Raw genomic sequence first — 19,973 nt, 5'->3', positions numbered from 1 at the left:
AAACAAATCCTATTTGAGAAAAATGTAGTTTTATTAATCTTTTAATTCTAGAAAGTTTAATTTATGAAAAGTCTTCTTTTCTAATTACTTATAATTTTAAAATTATTGATATTTATTTTTTTTTTTGAAAAATCAAAAAATTGATCGGAGAATCTGCTAATAAAAGAACATTCACTGATTTTGGTACGTTCTGTATAATTCGATCTCCACGTGTCACTCACCGCTTGGACATCTAAATTCATCAGATTGGCATTTCCAATTCTCGCAATCGCGCTCGTCGCTGCCATCGTCGCAGTCCACGATCTTGTTGCATACAAAGTGCCTCTTCAGACACTGTCCGCTGGCACAGCGGAAGTTACCCGAGCAATCTTCGCAATTTAATTCGTCCGAGCCGTCGGAACAATCATTTTTAGAGTCGCATTTGGCGGATAATGAAACGCAGTATGCACCGTCTCTGGACGTGCCGTTGGCACATTGAAATTGATCGGTGATGCATTTCGAGAGGATTGCATTAGATGCAAATCCCGAGAAGCTGGTGGTGGCAACGGTAGTCGCGCTCTCGACATCTATGTCCATTGGCGTGGTTGGACCAACGATCAATCGGATCGTGGACAGCTGTTTCGCAACATGATCTGTTTCCTCAGCGTCGCCGAACGATTGATCCGAGAGGAAAGTGACAGGTTGTCTAGTCGTTTCGTTTGCTCTCACGTGGGTGCGAGAGAGATCCGTTTCTGGGTCGTTTGTACGACCTTCGATTGCCGTCTCGTTCACAGCCGTACTCTCTTCTGTTTCGAAAGTGCTCGATACGATCGAAGGACGAGTATAATTTCGCGTTTTGACTATGTACGGTTCTGTGACTGGTACCGGCTCTATTATCTCTTCTGACACGGGTATGAAGCTGGGATAATTCTTGGGTTTTGTTTCCGTGATTATTCCCTTATTTTCGATGTTACTGCTTTCGTCGATGTTTCCCGTATTCTTCAATAATGTCGGCAAAACGTTACCTTCTCTATCAAATAAATTAAATCGAGATATGTTTGGATCCAAGTCAGAGCTCACTATACTATCATTCGGTTCCTCGTAATTTTTAATAATTATTCTCGATGCTTCTGTTTGAGAAAAAATCGAACTCGGTTTTTCCGTCAACGCATTATTCTCATTGTGTTCTTCCAAACTCAGGTCTTTCTCTTTTTTATACTTGTATTTGTCGAATCCCTTTTTGTCGGCTATTTTTTTCTTGCTTTCTTGATTTTTCTCCAACGGTATCACTCGGAGTGCCTCTTCAGAAAGTTCCGGCTCGATCGCTATCGGTCTCGGTGTTGTGATGAATATTCTGTACGACTCTGTTTCAGGTTGCGTGTCATCCAACATTTCCGTGACCGGTCTGACATCTTCTGTAGTAGTGACATCGTTAGACGAAGTTCCTTCTATGCCATTTAAGACATTCTTTTCTGTCGCAGACATCATAAGAGTAGTCTCAATCTTCGCGCTTTCCGTCGAGTCCTCGATAGTTCTATCCGAATCATTAATATTTTTATCGGGTCTAATTTCCCGGCCGGATTCTGCACTCACATTATTCTCGTACATCGTTGCTGTCATGCTTCTTTCCGACGATGTACTGTTTATTTCAATCTTGTTAATGTTTTCTTTCTCCTCAGTTATATTTCTTCTCGTTTCATCCATGATATTCTCTGTGGAAATTCGTGGGTTTATTTTATCAATAGTTTCTTGATTCGTTTCCTTCTCTTCATTCGGCACCATTGACGTTGTCGTTAATATATCATTCTCTGTCGTTTGCAATTCTTCTGGCAAGATCGGCACTTGAGCTGTGGTCTTCGTTTCTAGCGTAGATTGCGTCGTTGTAATTTGCTCTATTTTATCAGTTTCTCTTTCATCGGATTGGCGAACAATGTTCAGTTGTTCTCTATTATTTTCCTCTCGTTTATCGTTATCGATCACAGTGGTAATCTCAATTTTATCCGTCGTTATTGTTGTCGACATTTCCTGTTGGATTTCCATAGGTAACACAGGTTCTTGGGTAGTCAATTTGGCATCTTCCATCTGTTTTTCCAAAACGTCTTTAACTGTTGTATTTAATAAACTTTGTGTCGCGCTCATGTCTGTTTCATTTTTTTCCTTTACAATGCTGGATGTGGTTGTTGATGAAGGCACGCGATTATAAGAAATTATAGGCTCAATATCGTTTAAAATCACTTTCTTGGATCCCTCCACAACTTTAATCGGAATGTCTTTATGAGCATTATCGTCTCGATACCCCTTTGACAAACTTTCATCCGTAATGTCGTTGTATTGATCTTCTACAGCATTCTCTTCTGGTTTTTCTAAACTGGTCGTACCACTTTCTATCACGGAATCTCCGAGATCTTCTACTTTCTTTTCGATAGTAATAGTAGTATCTTTAACAGATTCTGTTTTATTATCTGTGGATTGCATTGCAGTTTGGAAAAATGAATCTATTGTTTTATCTTTTATAATCGATGCTATCGCTTTCAATGCTTTATCATCATCCTCTTCTATAACGGAGGAATTGCTATTTTTCTGATTTACAGCATCTTCCGTTATGTTATCTGATTTCGCAAAATTATTATCTTGATGCAATATGTTATGAATTCTAAATTCTGTATCGTTCAGAATCTCGCTCGTATTCAAATTATTCTTTATAATATTTTTAATGTCATCTGCTGCGTTTGTTTCAATGATTTTTGTAGTTTCCTCTGTGATATCTGTTTTTCTTTCATTGTTTACCGAATGTAAATTAACGTCGTTTAATAAATCTTTAGTTTCAGTTTCATTCAATTTATCTTTTACGTCATCCGCATTAATTTCTATTAATGGCCGATGTGTTATAACGTCATCGATATGAGTTTCGAAAGGATTAGGAACGTCCTGTTCATCTTTATCCAACCGTGGTGCTTTTTTCGCGTTTTCTTTCTCCTTATAGATATCTGGTAAAAAAGGTGACATATCCTCCACGTGTCGATCATCATTTGCATCAGATTTTCCCGCGAAATGATTTACCGAATTTTCTGGTAGTATCGCCGGGTGAAGAGGATGGTTGGTTGAATGTTGAACCTCGTCAGAATAAATCGTATATCCGTTATTACCCGTATAAACGATATTTTTGTCATTACGTATTGTAGATGAATCGATCGAGAATACATTATCTTCTACAGATTTTTGTGTGTTCAAGTTGTCTTCGTTAATCACGACTCCGTTATTTATTTCTGTCGAGTTTTCTGCTTTTAGAGATTCATTTTGTGTGGATTGACTTTGTTCCGGAATGAGTTGTGGAATTATCGCGTGTATCTCTACAGGCTCCTCGAATTTCGGTATCAGCATAATGTGCTCGTCGTCTGGCGGTTTCGTGATAGGTTCTTTCAGTGGCTCGACGTTGTGGGCAAAATTCTTCGGTACTTTAGGAAAGACTGTTGTCGGCATATGTTCGATGACATTTTTCTCATTCGAATCTTGCGTATTAGATTGTAACGCGTATTCGGATACGTGTTCTTTTTGATAATCAGATATCGGTTGAGTGGACATTTCAGTATAAGTAGTTTCCGGTATCATGGTCGTCTCATATACTTTAGAATTATTATATGTTTCTTGATTTCTATTACTTATGCCATTTATTTCTATTGTATGAAAATATTTATCATTAAACGTGGTTTTCGTTATTAATTCTGTTCTGTTTTCCACTGACATAGTTGACACAGTAGTTGCCACAGTAATTGAATCGAGTTCTTTACTAGTCGTAAAGTCATCGCTCAAATTTATTTCTGTAGTAGAGTCATTTTCTTTTTCTTCCCGAAGGTCAGAACTTTGCGTAAATTGTTCCGTATTTGAATTATCATGATTCCGAGACTTGTTTGATATAATATTTTCATCATTATTCTGTTCTAAATTTTCATAATTTAAAGTAGTAAAACTTGTTTCGATAGTTGTACTTTCATTAATTTTATCGTTTTCATTGGTGTAAGATTGCATTGTTGTTGATTCCATTTTAATTTCTACATCATCGTTTGTATCTATAGATTTATTTTTAGATGTTAAAGGTATTACTTGCAAGGATATATTATCATCTATCGGATTTTCATTAGTCTTCATAGTTGTAATCAAAGATTTATCAGTTTCGGAATTGTTTTCATGTAATGAATCTGCAAGAGATTTAGGTACATTAGTTGTATTCGCACCTTCTAAAAGTGATATTTGTGTAGATTCGGCATCATCATGAGACACCGATTTAATAATAGATCCCGGCTGATTAGATATTTCAATATTTGTCTCCAAATATGATTCTGTTTTCGATATTACGTCATTGTCTGCTTTATCGATAGTTGTTGCTGATTCTGTGACAGATACTGGTTCCGTAGCAGTTTCTTTTTCAGTGATAGATTTTGCTTCAGTAATAGATTCGATTTTAGAAACAATTTCTGGTTTTGCAGAAAATTCTGATACAGGTTCTGATGTAGGCTCTGATTCAACGTTCAATTCTGATTGAGTGGATTGTGGTGGAACAATTAATTTAACAGTAGGTTCTGTATCAGCAGCAGGTTCTGGCTCGGCAGTGGGTTCAGCTGTAGGTTCTGGTTTAACTGTAGGGTCTGGTTCAGCTGTAGGCTCTAGTTCAGCTATAGGCTCTGGTTCAGCTATAGGCTCTGGTTCAGCTGTAGATTCTGGCTCAACAAGCTCTCTAAAAGTGGTTTCCATCGAATGATACGAATGTTCGTGATTCTCGAAAATCCGTTTTGTTGTCGGTGTAGATTCGAACGGATGTATTATTTCCGATTTTTGCTCAAGTTGTGGATGATCGGCTTCTATTTTAGGTTCCGATGTAGATGTTTCCGTTTCTGCTGATCCTATTTTGGGATCCGGATTTTCCCACATATTAAAATGTCTGATTTCGAACTGTCCCTTGTTTGAATCTATACTTCTATCTTGAACAAAATCATGAATTGACTCCGTGCTGGATTGTAGCATTACATCATCCATTTCGACGTTACTCAAATCGTTATCCACACAAGTTTTACCATCCTGATCTAGTATCTTTTCTGGACTGCAGGTACACATAAATATACCCATGGAATAATCGTATTTACAACTTTCGGCGCACTTGAGATTACCGTGTTCACACTGATCAATAAGATTTTCTACTTGAAGTCTGCTCAAATGATACCGCCCAATCATATCATTGTTTTTTCGTAATGCCTCTTTGATATATTCTTGATTCTCCTTAGGAGTATCCATAGGTGGATGACTTATTCTGAATTTTATTTCACCTTCATTATTAATATTATACACTTTAATTATGGGCTTGTTGTTCTCCCGTTGAAGAATATTTCCTAGATGCTCTCCTATCTCAGCGGATATTTCACGATACACTCGTGACTTAGTATCGCTAAAATCGTTGCTCCAATTGAAATCGTCCAGTCGCAGGGTTCCATCTAGAGCATCCGGTATAATTTGATATAGCGTTTCGTCAGTCGTAGGCCACGATGGGAAAGTCGAGGTTAAAAATGCTGGGCTTGACGGCGGATCTTTCACATTTTCCAAGGGTTCTGTAGGCTCTTGTGTAAAGATCACACCAGCTAAAATAAAGAGTTTCAAACAATTTTATTTAACGTATTTTATGTAAAAAAAATTATATTATTTTTTATTAATTTATTATATATAAATTAAAGGTCTCTAATAAATGTTTATAAAAACAAAATTTATACAAATAAAAGGATGACAGGACATCTTACTTGCGGCCAAAACAATGATAATCATGGCGATCACTACGACCAATATTGTGAATCCACAGAGTAATTGTTTCCAGTACGAGTTTCTGGACCTTTTGTCCTTCGTAACGTAAAGCTTTTCGCCTCTGTAACACAATTTCGATGCCATGTAGAAATACGATGAATCCATTGCGTACATTTAAATATTTTCCTTGTTCTAAACCCAGAAAGCATATTTTGTACAGCGCGATGCTTAGCAACCTTCGTCAGTGACCAGCTAATAAGATTAGAAGCTTCCTCGATACATGACACCTGAGTTTAGTTTCCTTCACGAGTGCCTAATTTCTCGATCATGTTTTGTACGTAATGTGTAGCTTGTCGCGCATTTTCTCATTTCAGTATCTGATTACGGAAAATGATGATAAGATAATGCGAGATTTAGTCTATGTAGATCATGATACTGCATCTTTGATTAAGAACCTCATCGGTTAATCGTCGGTGATTTCTTACATTCTGCGATCGAGATTGTCTCATCTTTTTATTTCATTTGACTTTTTTATTTCCTATGAATTCTCGGATGTATAATCTTTACGGGGAAACATACGTATTCAATTCGACGGGGAGGAGCGGTAGCATAAGCGTGTTAATGCGCCACCGCGTGCCCATAAGAAATACCTAAGTACATATATTCCTCTAAGAATTTTTTCCCAACTTTTTTTTTTCATCATCCTCGAAAGTAACCGTCAAGTACCTGAGGGCTGTCAGCCAGTGGGAATAGTCGACCAATCCGGCGGCAGGGTCTCTCAGGCTGAGTCCCTCGCGGCCGACACCCGGGCCCAAATCAAAACGCACTCCAGCCACGGTCGTTTCAACCTCGGCCTCGGGATCCCTGCCAAGTACCGTGACAACAGAAAAGTACCGTCTAACTTTCTATCGATATTGAGACTTTTCAATCAGTAACGACCAAACTATACTGTGCTATCCGCTGGAGCTAAAAACAGTGCTAAGGCGTCTGTATCGCTTGACGACTCTCTAAGCACGGAACAGGTACACGCGGTGATATGCCTCTCTAAGAAATATATCTCTATTCTACATCTCAAATGTTCGCTATATGATGTCTCGCAGTTTGTGCTAAGGTAGATAATTAAGATGAATTTGCGCATTGTCATTACCTTTTATAAGATGTGGCTTTAATATTTTTAATTTATACAAGCGCGCAAAATTCCGTCTTGCAGTTTATATATCATATTTTTACGTATAATATTTTTTATATTTAAATTAATTTAGTTTTTATAAAAATTATTTTTAATTAGAAATATTTTACAACGATAACGAAAAGATTTCATCGCATTTGTCTAGAAAGAGAAACAATCATGATAATAATTATTAACCTAATATGTGTACTTGGAGGATGAAGATTGTAAGCTGTACGTTTTCTTTTTCTTTCTCTCGTTGTTATCATGTTTTCTGTTTCTGATATTCGGGAGAATTTACACACGCCGGGCTGGTGAACGATAGTCACGAATAACGGTTAATAAGAGTTAAGAGACGGAGACAGAAGAAAAAACAAAAATGCATAAGCGCAGAGGCTCGTTTTCTTCAACAAACAACTCGTTACCTGATGTACTTTCGATGCTCGTTAACCGGCACAAAGTACTCCTCATAAGGATCAGCTGGTACCTCGCAGGCTTCCTGACCTTTCGTTTGGATATTGTTACCCGTGTATGGCCTCATCGAGACCAGTTCCAAGTTTACGGCCTCGATCTGTTCCTTCTTTCCAGATTCTGTAGAAAACGGGAAACCGTTTACTATCGGGATATATCCGTACGTAGGATGCAACCGGTTTGCATTTTCCGGTTGCGCGGCGAAAGAGCAGGGAAACTGCATTCCGCAAAATACTAATGAGGCTAAACAAGATCAAATATTTCCCGTTTCACGAATGGTATAACGAGAGGAACGCAAACTTGCATAAAATATAAAAAGGATCACGTGTTAAATAAAAAAATAATTAATGTGAAAAAAAAAAGATTAATAATTCGATTAATTTATTAAATAAGACGATATATCTATAGTTATGTGAAAAGTTGCTATTATTGCCGATACTATCAAATACATGCAAATGGAAAATTGAAGATGTCATGAGATGTAAAGTTCGGGATGTGACATCAGAGATACATTAATGCGATGCGCGTCAACGAATTCCGCAATGAAAAATATGTGTTTGCGATACTTCTCGAGATTTCTCCCGTCTCAAAAGATTTATTCTCGCTAGATAAATCGCTAGTAATATCAACGATGATAATCAAAACGAAAGTTTTACTTGCTGAAAACATATTCTAAAATAATAATTTAAAGAGAGTCGATAAGTTCTTCTTCCACAGCGATTTCCATGCTATCCCTTCTCTATTTATAGCGTGTGTGTGTGTATATATAGTTAGCTTTACTTCTTTTAGAAATATGCGGCCGCTTGTAATCTTTTCTTATATCCTTGCTCGTAATATTTCAAGCTCATAGATATTCGCTTGTATGGGTACGTTTATGCCTCAGTGTCGGTGTGGCGGAGGCTCATCAGGATACATTCGAACTTACCGTTGACCTGCATGCTCGTAGTGCTGTTGTTGAGGAAACTTGCGTCGTTGTTATTCCCATTTCCGTGGACGCCATTGAGCTTTGGCTCCGGTACGCTTTTCTCCGTGTTCTCGGCCGGCAACTCGATCCTCGTCTCCGTTTTATAACACGGCTCCGAGCTCATTTTGACGGGCTCAACATAGTGCTGAGAGATGAAGGATCGCTGGCCATTTTCTACCGGCGCGCAATCCGCCGAGGAGGACTTGCGATCCTGATCCAAGGTCACTTGCTGCTGCCCGCCGTTCTCCGTCTTGGGACCGCATTCGTCCTCGCTGGCGAATGCCGGATTGTCCGTGCCGGCGGCATCCGACATCTCTCGATTGTGTCGCCAAAAGCTACTGAGCTCTCACCTAATAACGCTCGCCCGATATCGTCTGTCATGCGTCTCGTTTCTGTAATCAAAATCACATTATTATTATTTATCGCAACACTCAGTTATTTTGCCAATTTATGTTTTCGAAATAGTTGAGTTCTCTAAATCGCAGAATGGATATACAGGAAGATTATAAAACACTTGGTAATTTTTTTTTTTTTTTAGGTATTAATTTCTATTCGTCCGGTATATAAAGTTAATTTGACTTTTGATTCGATAATTCTTACTTCGATCAATGCGAAAGAAACCACAGAACATCTAGAAGAAATTTTGACAAGCGAGAACGGATCGCGTTAATGGATTCAGTGGATTCGCGTTAATGACGTCAGCGGTAGAGAGGCAGACTTGTATTTTTTCGCACAAGACAAGAGAGGAAGATGTGAGAATTGTCTGTGCGTGTGCGCGCGCGCGTGTGTATATGTGTGAGAGAGAGAGAGAGAGAGAGAGAGAGAGAGAGAGAGAGAGAGAGAGAAAGAGAGAGAGAGACGTTTCGCCGGCTTATTCCACCGATATCCTCGCGGAACGATTTATTGAACCTGTTCGCCGAATGCAAAAATCAATTACGTCTTAACGCTGACTCAATCGCGGCGCGAGACCGTTGAAAAAGGAGAAAGATGTTTGCGGTTTGATCGCATCGCTTGAATTGTTTCGGCTTGGTATCGAGATGTCATGAGTGAATGAATCAGCGGTGAATCGCGATGAGAAATTTCGTGAGAAACATCACACTTGTCTCTCTCTCTCTCTCTCCTCCTCGCTCCTCGTGCGTTTTCTGCGAACCTCCCATCATCCTCAATCCCTCAATCTCTCGCGCGCGCATAGTCTATTTGGATTATTTTTTTGACTTTGAACGACGTCGAGCCAATAAACTGACGGGATCTGCCGTCGGGAGAAAAGAAACAATGAGACTTAGTCCCTTTTAACCGCCATTGGCCCGACTATGGAAAGCATCGTCGTTTCTCTTGAAGCAACCACTTCAAATGAATCTCCTCGAACGTTTAAGAGACAAATAAACCATGCTAGCTCTAATGAGCCTTTAAAACGGCCAATTCTCTTCTCGTTTCTTTTTTCGCTGCTCAATGCGCACGCGAAATCTTTTTCTGTCATTGCATTATTATGTATAGTTATATTTATATAGAATCAGGCGATTTGGACGCGTGCATCGTATCGTTATATAATACAACGCGTAAGTCTAATTTGTTTACAAAAAATAGATATCGACTAATGATGAGAAGAAGACCTTGAAGAATAAGCAAGGATGATCGAGTGATTTGAGATACTTTTTCAATATAATAATATAAACTTTTTTTACGTTTCTGTCAATCTACTTCATGTTTTTTAATCGATTTCTTAATTGTCGTTGATTGGTCTGAGGTAAGATCTCAAGTCGCTTAGCTGTTGTATGATTCATTTAATTTTAGGAAAAAGAATTGCTACTTAAATATATTCTTCTCGCGTAGGAACACAATTTCCAAGATTCTTCATAGATTCGTTTTATGCATTCACTCGTATGCAAGTAACATGAATTTCTGGCCGCACGAATATAATCTTATCTTTCTAGAGGATGCGATTCACGAAGAAGCTACACGCAGCGCGGTGAGTCAATCCTCTATCCAGCTAGCTAGATGTACTTGACTGTTGGCTGTACGCGGCGATTTTCAAGACACCCTATAGGCACACTCGGGACGAACGAGCGTGTGTTTGCCAGTGTACATATAAACCCGTCCGAGGTATATACCGCACCGAAAGTGGTTGACCCTGAGAGAGCTCGGTATAAAGGACTGATTCACCCCGGAGCTAACGCGGAAAGTCCTCTCGAGGAAGGAGCTTGGCGTTTACCCGGCACGATTTTATGCCCACGATCTTTCTTCCGTAACATAATCTACGCGGGGGGACAGTGGCGTATTTAATGTTTTCAACATGAAAAATCGCAAGAGTTGCTCTCGAATATTCCATGGCTACTTTTAATCAATATTATACATAGATCAGAGCTTTTTTTGCGTCGTCTTTTTATCGAATGAGCAATAAATATAGTACCATTGTAACAGAATTTTTATTTTCTTTATTTTATTTTTTATTTTCATAAATTTATTAGGAAAAAAACTACGCTAATACCAATTAATAGACAATTCTTTATATTTATTGTTATTTGTTTATATTAATAGCTCTTGATATTGATTTGCAATGGATGTGCCAGATAACGCTAGCACATTAATTTTTAATGCAGTAATAATCTTCACGCGAGATAATACTCTTCACAATTGTTTCCTTTTATCTCAAACGTGCAATTATCTCGAAAATGATCAATTAATGAATCACAAATCCTCTCTTCTTGCCTGTCATAATTATATAATTTAACTTAATGTCTGCTTTGTTACATTATCTTTTTCTCGCACCATGTTACTATGCATACGTCCTATTACAAAAGAATTCGACGTATCTTGCACATTTCGGTGAAAGCGTCTTACGTTCGCGAAAAAAATGCAATCGTAACATCGCTAAAGTTCCGTATCTCTGGTTTTTTTTTTTCAAGGAAGAACTTATAATTAGATAAACAGGCTATAACAAACTAATTTAACGTACGTGTGATTTAACGTATTAAAAATTTACTGCGTAAAAAATGTTATATAAAATATTATAGCAAGTAATAGTAAGAGTATAAAATGTTCATTCTTTTTTAACCAAATTTTATTTCTTGATGCAGACATACGTATATCATTGAATATTTTGGGGAAAACTATATTTATATATAAAATAGATTTGCAAATTAGCATATAAATTTGAAATGGGTTACGAATAATCATATCTATCATATATATCATGTCAATCATATCATATCAGAACGAGATTATTCATAATTCGTAATATTGTATATGAAGAAGAACATGATTCCTCGCGTAAAAATGATTTAAAAATGTAAAAGGATAATTCTAAAATATTTTTTCTCAAGAATAAAATTTTGTATAAAAATATTTTTTATACAAATTTTCGATTTATTTTTTCATAAAAACACATATTTTTGCTGAGATTGTATTATAAATTATATTTTATCTTGTATAATATTAATTATAAATGCTTAATAATTTTACGATATTAAAAAGGTCTTATACTGAATACCTAGAAAGGATTTAAAATAAAAGATATCTCGAAATGAAGTTCGTTAGACAGTCATATATTTACTTTATATAAAAGATAATATTATTCATATGCGATATTCTCCGCTAGATCGCTAACAATAAGATAAAAAATTTTAGCTGCGTGATTCTGCGTGACGTGCTAGAATTAATCCGCTCGAAAGACGTGTATTTGCGATTCGCGATCGCGCTCGCTGGATATAAAAGTGAGATAATAATTGTATTAAAAGTCTCGGAGATTCGCAGGATAAATATCTATACATCGTGGGCGAGCAAATCGCCAGGAACGAGTCCATATCGCTGCTGGACCTTTCCGTGAAAAAGGACGAGAAACGTACCGTGAAGCACGCGATTATCCTTGATTATCCGAAGATTCCTCGTAGTTAAAGGATATTCTTCAACGCGACATTGCCTGTAATTTATGAGACTCTCTGATACGACTCGCTCTACCGAGCTCCAAGACTTTCACCTTGATCGCAATCGCGACCGAATCTTGCGTAACTTTCTCTCTTTTTAACATTATCTATGCATACTTGCTATTCGGTTAAACTGAAATTACGCCACGAAACAATACCGTATAACTTGATATATAGATAATCTGCCTGAATATTACTTATATGATGTTATATAATGATAAAAAGTATCAATTAAACGTACCATATCAAGTCGTGCCAAGAAAATTAATTAGTTAGGAAAATAAAATTCGAAATTGAAACTTTTCTTTTAACATATATACGTTTCTCATCATGGGAATATGTAATGCGTTATTCAAGGCAATGTCTAAACCACTTGAATATATTGCATTACCCAAGACTACCTCTGTATTAGCATTTATGGACAAAGGGATTACGGTGGAAAACGACCGTAGGAATTACGACAATATGATAACACGACATGGAGATATCCATCTTTTCCTGTCTCCGTTTTTAAAATGTTTTAACAATCCATTATTATATTTCTTAGATCGTGATTTACGTTTATATAAGACACTCTTTTAATCATTTAATTATATATTTGCATTCGTAAAAGTGATCTGCTCGCAAGCTCTAGTGACATTTGATCCTTGAAAATGTGCATTGGTAGCTGATCAAGGACAATATTCCTTACTTCATGAATAAAACAGCTGCAAAGGTTGGATGAGAATTATTATTGCGAGTTGCGATCAAGCTGATCGCATATTTTAATATCGCGCGTTCACCAAAAACCAGTTCTCCTTGTTTTCCCTATATACTTTGTTGCCTGTCGGACCTTCGGAAACGGTTGAATGTTACCGATGTCCTTAGATTGGCAAGAAGAGGAGACAGTCTTAGATATCAGAAACGGATTTTTTCTTCCACTTTATCTCGCGAAGCTCCAACGTATCAGCCAGATGTAGCGTCATTTGATATCTCTTTATATTAATCAGGAAACTGATCTTTTAATAATTAGATGTTATGTATTATATTGCGAAATAATATAATTTTTTTTTAATAAAGATATATTTTAATTTTTGTAAAATATTTACGATTTTTAATTTACAAGAAAAATGTAGAGAAAATTGGAAAATGTATAAAATATTACTCTCAGATTTAAAAAAAAACTGGATATTATCTTTTTATATTTGATTGAAACGATATTATATAAAACTGACTTTTTATTTTGAGAAACAAAATATTGAGAAAAAAATATATATATATGTACAATATATTGTTTTATCTTCGAAATTTTTTGAAAAAATTGTTAATATTATTCAAAATCAATATTTTTTTTATATGCAACGGTTCATTTGCCCATATAATTAGGAATATTAACAGTTAAGAGATTTAACCAGCAGGCTAACCAAGCTTATATAAAATTCTCATTTACGGTGTGGGGTGAAAGTGACGTGTCTTTTATCGAGAGATCGGGAGGCCACGAAACATCTTCGCGCGCGAGCATCGCATCGCCGATTATTCGCGCAAATGCAAGATTCCCATATGAACGTGTTATTACGCATATCGGTCGAACTGACAATGAGATGAACCGGCCGTCATCCGATGTAGACGAACGGATAGTGTTATAAGCCATTGTATGCTTAATTATAAGTGTAACCGGTCAATTTCACGGTGCGCGCGAACGGTGGTCCAGTTCTATTGTGCCGAAGTCTTTAACGAGACCGTTCTCCTTCTTGTTCCGAAAGCGAATATCCGAAGCGGGCCGAATCAGAGAAGTATGCCAACAGACGCATCGATTACATTCTCTTTAGGAGATAAAGCGACATTATGTGTGTGTGTGTGTGTGTATATACCATATATATGTATGCGCACATTATGCAACCGCGGTGTCTGGAATCCTCAAAATGTCAAAGGTTTACTATACGTTAGTAAACCTTTCATCGATCTTTCTTTCTTGTCGCATTCAAATGCTTTCCTTACACACTGAGGATTAGCTATAGTTATTCAAATGAAGATACCATTAAAACAATGTAGCTCGATAAAGTGTAGATCAAACTTTTTACGACACACAGATTTGGAATTTGATTGTGTGTGTATTTAAATTAATAAAGCGAAAATATAATATAATTCATTAAATTTATCGAACACATATTTTGCCAAATTTTAGTATTGGTATTAGTAAGGAAAAATTATCGAAACAATAACATGTAAAATCACTAAAATTTAATCCGAAATTTTGTTTTATCAAACATCGTGTTGCTCGAAATGTGCAGTTCACTGAACAATGATGCAGCATTTAGACATCCGCAATGACCTTTCTGTAACACGAAAGCATCCGGCAGCAGTACGTTGATGACGATGACGATAATGATGATGATGGGGCTGAGATTCTCCGAGGCACATCCTCACTAGCAGGCAACCTATACTCTTGCTTCCATCGTGGGGCTGTGTGTTACCCAAGATATTTTACTTTCTAACATTCCTCGCAAGACAATACGTACACCTACACGATCCGTTTGTTCGTGTATCTGTCTGTACAAGCGAAACGTAGTTATTCAGGCCAGTCTGGCAGACGACAATTACTACAAATACAAAGATCTCTCCATTTCTTATTTTAATTTGATTATAGAAAATTATTGAAAAAAATAATTTTTTAAATATTATACACACACACACACACACATATATACACATACACATATGAATGCAACTCTCTTAATTAATTTTATCATTCTATAAAAAACAAAATTTTAAATTATTTATGATATGATGGATCTCATTATATTTCGGATATGCAATCGATGAAAGTAAGAGTATCACTAACGAAATCAGGAAGCGTCATTAAAGCGAATATGGTTCGTCAGCGTTAATCAACGTTCTAATTAATATTGATACGAGACATGAACATTTAATAAATTTTACACATAAAATCTGTTGATGACCACATACGCGTCAAATCCCGTTTAAATTAGGTGAATTAGCGTATAACAGCGGCAAGCTACAAAATAATCTAGTCTATTCAGCACGATACAGCATTTATCCCCTCACTTATTTCGCAGAGTTTAAGCGTATTCTCACTCACGAGAAAAAAAGCTTCGCTTTCGCCGACGATTACCTGCAACTTCGGCATTGCAAGGTTATATCCGAGTGCGCTGAATAGGATATTTGTAATTAAGATCCGACGAGAATTGCCTTTTTTGTCCGCGGTCGTTATCCGAGGAATTCGTTGCGTCTCGTAAATGCAATCGCTCGGATCGTAACAACGCTGTTACGGAAGGATACCGCTAATTGCCACGGAAGATCACAGATTAATTCAGAAACCGGATAAAGAAGTATCATATATTAGATAGAGCAAAAACTGTTAACAAGAGAATAATTAGATTAGATGGAGAGCAACAGATCGTCATGTTCCGTTCATGGATGTGGTGGTTTTTAACTAATGTTGTCAAGTTCAAAAAATAAATCCTTCGTTTTCGAAGAAGCAAAATTTTTATTAATTTAAAAGCATATATATAATACTTTTAATAAGAATATTTAGACGTAGAAACCAATAATATTTTGGTGAAATTAGATTTTAATGTTCTAAATAATATATAAGAAAATAACTTCTGATACTCATTAATAATGATTAAGAGAAATTGCAAATGATCATAATGAGGTTGAATTCAATTTCATTTCTACAATAATAAACATTTTCTAGCTGTGCACAATTACAGTGTATGTATCTCAGATTATCGCGTGTTAAGATTGGCTATTCATAATCCATTAGAAGATGATTACACACACTACATTTATATCAAATTATTTCTCATTGATCTGGCAATAAAAGTTGAATATAAAATCTTGTAAGAAGTAAAAAAATACGGTAAAAGCATGCGCATTTATGGGTTGTAATAGGCGTACCTATTGAGTTATTTAAGGAATTGGTATACATATGTTTGGTCATAAAATATAAACGAAGCGTGAAGGATAATTTGTGAGATATAAAATAAAGTGGATTCTTAACATATAGAGCAAATACATATTTTAACACCAAATGAAAGAGTTTAAAATCGCTTGCTTGAGTTTGTTCGAGAGGTGCGGCAACGAAAGAAACTTAAATGCTTGGCGGACAGATAAGCGGTGACCTATGAATCCATCATTGAAGTCACCGCTTGCTCGTCCGCCAAGTATTAAAAGTCTTTTTATCGCCGCGCTGCGGGGAAAAAATTTACTTAATTTTTGTAATCAGTATTTATATTATTCAAATATTTCTAGATTCTATTATTAAATATTATTATGTAATAGCTGTTGTTTTTAATACATGTATATTAAAAAAAAAAAAAAAAAAAAAAAAAATGATTTTAATATTCACGATTTTAATTGATAGCGCTAATTTTTTATTTCTTATTTTATCGCGAAATGCAAACTCAAGCACGCGATTCTAAATTTTCGCGCGATATTAGAATCAATTCCCCTTTCGCGTACAACGGAAGTTTTGTACCAACATGGATTTCAATCGACGAATCAATCTTAAGTCTAATAGGAGCTTAAATGTTAAATCGTTCTTCAGTTTCATACAACGTAATTATCTTGAATCACTGAATCTTTTCGCAAATTTTAAAATAATCACTTACGTTACGCGCAAACAATGCGTTATAATCTATGATGATATAATATCATTGAAGCGCATGAATAAGATATGCGTTTGTCACTTTTTGCGCGATAAAAATGCGAATACCACTTGGTTAGATACATGAGAAAAATAATATTCTTAAACGGAAAAAATGCCGCAGCGATCTATAACGGCCTTGCGCTCAACGAGGCGCTCACCCTTTCTCGTCCGGTAATCACAGACGACATTGTGAAAAGGAATACGCAAAGTAATCCCGCATTCGAGTATCCTGGTTGTAAACGTTTATTTACGCGTATTTATTAATTTTGAATAAAATATATAGCAATATAAATTCGCGACACGCAATGCGTATTAATATAAAAGATTAGAATGTAAATTTTTGCATTAAAATTTTTTTTGATAAAGACACGACGATATAATATTGTACGAGAAATAATACAAATTATTACGTTTCCGTTATGTCTAAATAATTTTAAAGTGCGAAATAAGGCAAAAAAGGTTTAAAGAAGCAGTTTAACCGCGTTATACTGTTTACGGTCAAAATCGAATATTGCATAATTTGACCTTGGAAGAGCCTCTCAACGAGACATTATCAGAAAAATTAGATTCAAGGTGTCAACAGATTGGAGATAAGAGTGTCATATTTTTTAAATATATTAACATATCTAGGAAGTCGTCTTATTTTGGAGAGACACATCCCTAACTGAAGAAAAAGTTCTCTCCGGCTTTTTCTTTAGAATTTAGTAGCGTAGAAAAATTTTTCATGGATAGCGTAACGAGGAAGTATTATTTGGATTAAATTTATGTAACAGAAAAATTATTATAATTAGATCTTGTTACAAGAATCGTGCGATGATATAATCTAGATATATGGACTGGTAATTTCTCTCGATAATCACAGATGTTTAGAAGGGAATCGATACGCCAAGTGAATTGACGAAAATAGACATAGACAAAACGAATCGCGTTCGTAATCGCCGAGATTCAAATACCGGGTACAAAGTAAATACTTGAAAAATTCTGTATGCCGAACACGCTTCTCTCTCGCGGACGGGAAAATTGCTAGGCTCTTTGTAAATTCAACTGTGCAATTCCAGATAGAATTTTTCTTTTTTTCCAGCTTCAAATTTTTCTCGCGGTTCACGTCAAAGACGTGATTAGTCTTTTAACATTTCTTCCGTTGTTTCGTTTTGTATTAGGTATATGTATAGCTTCGTTCAAAAACAAGAAGCTCAATCAGATTCTATATTAATGAAGAGAGAGAGAGAGAGTGAGAGAGAGAGAAAGAGAGAGAGAGAGAAGGATACTCTTCCGAAAATATTTGATTGTAGAATAAAGCGTAATAATTATCGCGAACAGATATTTAATTCTGATCTTGTTTGATTGTGTAGATTTTTACATAGATGAATAAAACTTCAATACTTGGATACAGATGGAACATGTCTACATCAAGCTGATAACTTTTCGCATGTTTCTTCTTAACGTTCATTAACCAACTAATTATGAGATTTTAATTAAAAACAGCATAACTGCATTTGGAAAGTGCCTTTCGTGTAAATTCCTTTCGCTGACGCGAATCAAATGCGTGAGAGGAATATCAAAGTGCCAAAGCGACTACGAAAGTACAGCGAAAAACTGCTATTTTACAATGATTAAAATACTTGAGCAAAGAGAGAAAAGCATGCAAATACGAACGAAAACCTGTTTCCCGGCAAAACGACGGCAATAAATTTTTTCTTGGAAATATTATGTTGTGCGATAAATATATAATATAATCCTATTTATATTTACAGTTGTATCTATTTCGAGCCTAATAAAAGAGACAGAGAGATATTTTATCGAGTCGTTGCACAAAAAAATGTTGTTTTTTTATTTTATTTTAACGTTTCAATGATTGAAACATACTTTTATAAAATAATCATATTATTTTAATATATTATAATAATTAATATTTCATTATCCTAAGGAAGAGAAAGAAAGGTAATGTTCGATATTAGTGTGTTGTAAAATTAAAATTGAAATTCTAGGAAAATAATTTGATATGCGCAATCGAATAAAATCAGAAACGAGTATTTCTTCGCGATAATTATGTATGCTTTATTCCACAATTAAATATTTTCGCATCCTTTTTCGATGCGAAGGTAAGAGATCGGAAAACGAGGATCGGTTCAAGCTGGATCGGTTTGATTAGAAAGTGGGACAGGCTTGCAGTAGCTCGATACGGTTCCCCGGGGGCCTTGTCGACCCACACTTGCATAAGGCCCGTGTCGCATACTTTGTGTTGGCGCACGCACATATTCATGTTTCGATGTCACGTGTATATGTGTATGTGGGCGAGGTACATGCACGCGAATATGCGCACGAGAAGTCACCCGATATAAACTGCATTACGAGCGAAGCTTACGTTCGCCTTGAGACGGAGGCAGTATTGCAGGCAGCTTCCAATGCTCCAGAGGATCGGTCGAGCAAAAGGCGTATTGCCACAACGACATTCCACGATAAACTTACGTGATTTCGTTACCGTTTCCATTTCATGCGTTATTCGAGGCTTCTGGATTTTTTCAGGATTTTTCCGAAGGTGCATATCTCGCGTTGCACCAGGAAGAAGACCGGGACCGATATAACCGTTGAAATAATCGTCGACAATGGATAAAGCTTCACCGCAATCTCTATGATCGCCGCTGAATTTTTATATTGCACCGTACCGGTCGGTTAGCGACCAGGAATGCAGAATATTAATTCTCTTGCGACGATTTATAATATAAACATTATTATATTTAACACTGCCACCATGATTTTATCGTAAGATTCACTTCCACCCGAGTCTTTATTACATGTATATGGCTCTGATTATAAAGATTTATTTCTTGATCTATCGCATATGTACGCTATATGCAACCATAGACATAATATAATAAAATATACCATGGCGGAAAAAAAAATTGGAAAACTTATTTTTGACCTGACATTATCGAGTGAAGCGAGCGTTTTCAAACGAGCGATTTCAATAAAATATGGATAATAATCAATCATATTCTGTGATCTGATAATATATATTTTGTTGTATGCAATTTG

The 19,973-nt window shown here is 36.1% G+C and overlaps 1 protein-coding gene across 5 annotated transcripts in view; it reads right to left on the bottom strand.

Annotated features, from left to right (window-relative positions):
- The window catches only part of LOC138936079 (uncharacterized), a 37,814-nt gene that overhangs the window by 2,945 nt on the left and 14,896 nt on the right, over positions 1 to 19,973 (bottom strand). For all 5 annotated transcript variants that reach the window (XM_070301365.1, XM_070301196.1, XM_070301282.1 and 2 more), the window contains 4 exons: positions 8,328 to 8,758; positions 7,357 to 7,522; positions 5,763 to 5,884; positions 222 to 5,606 (listed from right to left, as the gene is read on the bottom strand). In XM_070301365.1, the coding sequence (XP_070157466.1) occupies positions 222 to 5,606; positions 5,763 to 5,884; positions 7,357 to 7,522; positions 8,328 to 8,679 (6,025 nt within the window). In that variant the 5' untranslated portion in view covers positions 8,680 to 8,758. The remainder of the gene's footprint in view (positions 1 to 221; positions 5,607 to 5,762; positions 5,885 to 7,356; positions 7,523 to 8,327; positions 8,759 to 19,973) is intronic.

This window comes from Polyergus mexicanus, unplaced genomic scaffold, assembly GCF_030449975.1.
Source record: "Polyergus mexicanus isolate NDT 795.1 unplaced genomic scaffold, iyPolMexi1.0 SCAF_1, whole genome shotgun sequence".
In the NCBI taxonomy this organism is placed as follows: domain Eukaryota; kingdom Metazoa; phylum Arthropoda; class Insecta; order Hymenoptera; family Formicidae; genus Polyergus; species Polyergus mexicanus.
The sequence above is the reverse complement of the archived record's forward strand: the minus strand, read 5'-3'. Positions and strand labels throughout refer to the sequence as shown.